This window comes from Salvia hispanica, chromosome 4 (genome assembly GCF_029641045.1).
Source record: "Salvia hispanica isolate PSC_SH4W2 chromosome 4, Shi_PSC_v1, whole genome shotgun sequence".
Classification (NCBI taxonomy): Eukaryota; Viridiplantae; Streptophyta; class Magnoliopsida; order Lamiales; family Lamiaceae; genus Salvia; species Salvia hispanica.
In genome coordinates this window covers 36035409-36038908 of record NC_142695.1, presented here as the reverse complement: position 1 = coordinate 36038908, position 3500 = coordinate 36035409, and the positions used below count along the sequence as shown (strand labels likewise).

The 3500-nt window shown below is 30.5% G+C and overlaps 1 protein-coding gene across 1 annotated transcript; it reads left to right on the top strand.

The window, feature by feature from the left end:
- Nucleotides 1-1374: 1374 nt before the first annotated feature.
- LOC148928556 (uncharacterized) lies at nucleotides 1375-3037 on the top strand. The gene is made up of 3 exons (XM_089056118.1): nucleotides 1375-1569; nucleotides 1765-1817; nucleotides 2682-3037. Exons 1-3 carry the CDS (start codon nucleotides 1488-1490, stop codon nucleotides 2805-2807), a joined length of 261 nt encoding a protein of 86 aa, XP_088912244.1. The 5' UTR covers nucleotides 1375-1487; the 3' UTR covers nucleotides 2808-3037.
- Nucleotides 3038-3500: the final 463 nt, after the last annotated feature.

The window sequence follows — 3500 nt, the reverse complement described above, 5'->3', positions numbered from 1 at the left end:
TGCCGCGGTAGTTTTCGTTCCATTCTGATGCGAAAATAAGAGAAATGGAACGAAGCCGTATTTAGATTATCACATTTTCAATTCTTTGATAATGTGGGACATACACACCATCATGTTTTGTTGAGATGAAAAATAAATTAAAATGTGACTCGTTTTACTTATAACCTAGCTAGTCACATTTTCAGTGTTAGATATTTTTTAAAATTTGACTATATATAGTTATGTTTTTATCAAAATTCAAGCCCTAAATAATAATCAATGATGAAGTTACAAATTGACAAATCAAAGTAACTAAGGCAGGCCAATGAACTAAAGGAGTTGGAAGCCATCTATATAAAAGTAATAAAATGGGGCTGGCTATATAAACTGTAAAATGCTAAAAAATATGTGACTATAAACTATAATTAAACTTATCGACAACTTTATATATCGGGTAATAATATGAGCTAATTAATTTGAAGCTTGAACACTACAATGAGTGCACATACTATAACATAGTACTCCTACATGGCTACATAGTTGTCCATAGAAAAAACAGTTTTAGACTTTTTATTAGCCTTTAGGTGCGGACGTCCCTAATTAATTTTAATTATTTATTCGTCATTACTTCATTTTAAATAATTTTAACTTAAGTTGTAATTAACTGTAGTTATATAACTAAATGATTTATGCAAATAAGTAGCGCGACATCCGCAGGATAATGCTGCCCCAAAAAAATGTTTTTGGCTTTTACCTTCACATTTGAATAGTTTAGAGTAATTTTTCTAAATGTGAGTACATAATATTGTAATGTAGTACTGTAATAAAATTCCAAGAACAGTAGGTACAAGCCACACCATTTGACCCACCTATTTTATTTAATTTTATAACATACCCGTGACAAGCAAAGCCATCTCGTTCATGCCTTTTCTTTTAGTTGAAATGTCCTCATTTTAATTATATGTGAAATTACTATATTCACATGAAAGAAACTGGGGTGGGTACTGTGTCTTTCAAAGTAACATCCATCATGTGACAGAAATCATAAACTTTACGCAAGTGGGAATATTTTTCCTAATTCTTAAAAATTCATTTCATTGTTAGTCTAATAAAACACATACACAAAAGATAATGTCAAACTAATTGTGATACTTAACCAGCCAAAAAGTTGACTATTTTAGGATAAGTGCTATAAAATTATTTTAATGTGTTCCCCACGAAGTATTAGCAGAGGATCTAATATTTGAATACTGATAACAAAGGAATAATTAAAATTATAATTGTAATTTTATGAAGTTGGAACTCACCAGATATTCCAAAAACTAGAAGTTGACCTTTTAGAGCATAGCTGTATATATAAATATATCTATTCATTTAAGTATTTTGTTAATTTGTTGATTCAACTCTCTCTCTGCCCTTTAAATAGCAACTTCAATAATTTTATAGGATCATATATTTAAGAGAATTCTGAAAACCCCCACACTCCCATAGAAACAAGGCGGTGGCTCATGGCGGTTGGACGGCGGCAGCTGGCGGTGCTACTCCTCCTCCTTTTCTTGGTGGTGTCTTCCACGGCGGTTCCTGCCTCAAGTAAGGGTTTTCATCTTTAATTATCCAAGAATATAGTGATCTAGAGTTTAAATATAAGAATTCAAAATTTAAAATTTGGTAACATATAGTACTTCACAAGATTATCAGATAGTCATGTATTGGAAATAATGTTTTTAAATCAAGAATTTATTTTCATGATTATTGGAATATATATTGACTCTTTTTGCTTAATAGGAAGCCTAAAGACAATCAAGAATCAAGTGTTACTCGGCAGATTTCATGTTCAGGTTTTTCTCTCTCATCTACACACATAACTTTCACTTACTTAGATTTTCATTAACTATATATGCTTTAGGATAAGTATATCTCAAAAAAAATATAAGAAATTAATAAACTATGCTTTAAATAAAAGAAACAGTTTGTTTAAATATTCTTTAAGAAGTTAATTTTGAGATGATTCAGTTCATAGATGGGACTTTGCACGATAATTTAAATACGAAAATTAGTTTAGTGGAGCATTGTAAAGCCAAAAGAATACTAATATGATCGTGGAAAATACATCTCAATTTCAAAATTTTGTTAATAGGCTATTGTGTGCACGCACTTACACATGGATTATCTTTAATTATATACACGTTTGGATATCAACCATAACATGAAATTGATCCTAAAAAGTAGATAAATTACTAAAAATATGACAAACACGTTAATGAGATGCAAAAGTAGGATTCCTTGTTATCTGATTACATAATATTAGTGCATTAGTATAAACTATATTAATTTAAATGCTAATTATCTATTTAAATCTTGATATGAAATGTTCTACTATTTGTTTAACATTTTCATGCTATAATTAAAGCACACTTTTCTTTATCCTCGAGCTCAAAGTTAGTGCTCTTACAAAACATTAGAACCTCTAAAAAAAAAGGCTCGATGCTAAATCATACCTAATTTTAATTGTGTAAGTTATCCTATGTTCACGTTGGAAGTCCACTTATATTTGGTTGGTGTAAAATACTCAAATCTTTCCTTTTGGTGGTTCTTATCCAAAATCTCTTTTTGCACAAATCGTTGCCTTTGATCGTTATCCTTTAGCATGATCAATAACAAAAAAATCGAATCTATAAAAAAAATTTATTTAAACTTTGCAGGACATTGAGAATGATGATGGGATGATGGTGAGCTTGTTGGAGAGAAGAATGAACATTGAACTTACAGATTATCCAGGAACAGGAGCCAACAATAATCATGATCCAAAGCCTCCTATAAAAGTTTAATCATCACCAAATATTTCTGATTACTCAATAATCAATCAAATTGTAATATTTCAAGCACACGTGAATTGTCATGTTATCTTGTTTTATGACTTCTCCCTACTCATTATTTTATGCTTCCTAATTTCAAGTCATTTTTCTGCTATGTAATTGTGAAGGTTATTTTCTGGATTTTGGATCCATGGAATTAAGTGTTTGAGTTTGTAAATATACGTTAATCCTCTGTTCATTTATACACTCTGGCTTTTATATTTTTTCTAGGCATTGATTCATAAAAAGTTGAGGATATGTTTTCATAAATTTCACATAGAAAAAAATGTTGGGGGGTTTAAGTCCCTCATTCACCGTCAGTGTGTCCGCCATTGTTTTATACGCATTGGAGATGTTCGGTTTGCAAGATTATAACTTTGGATTAAATATGTATGGTGTTTGCTTTGTGAGATCGAATCTTACAACTCAACCCTAGATGGATAATCATTTGATAATTAGATATAGCTACCGAACGACAAAAATGAACAATTATATGGGAATAAAGGGAGCCTGGTCTAGTCTCCAATGGGGCAAACCCATAGTTTACAAAAACAACCAACAAACAAATCCAAGCGTTAAAAAAAATCTGCAGTAAACTTACAACACCCCAATAAAACATATTTGTATCAATCTATTGTTGAGAAATGTAAATGGTCTTTGAATGCA

Coding starts and splice junctions, on each gene's coding strand:
- LOC148928556 (XM_089056118.1), top strand. CDS start 1,488: ATGGCGGTTGGACGGCGGCAGCTGGCGGTGCTACTCCTCCTCCTTTTC. Junction 1,570..1,764: donor CACGGCGGTTCCTGCCTCAA/GTAAGGGTTTTC, acceptor TTTGCTTAATAG/GAAGCCTAAAGACAATCAAG. Junction 1,818..2,681: donor TCGGCAGATTTCATGTTCAG/GTTTTTCTCTCT, acceptor TAAACTTTGCAG/GACATTGAGAATGATGATGG.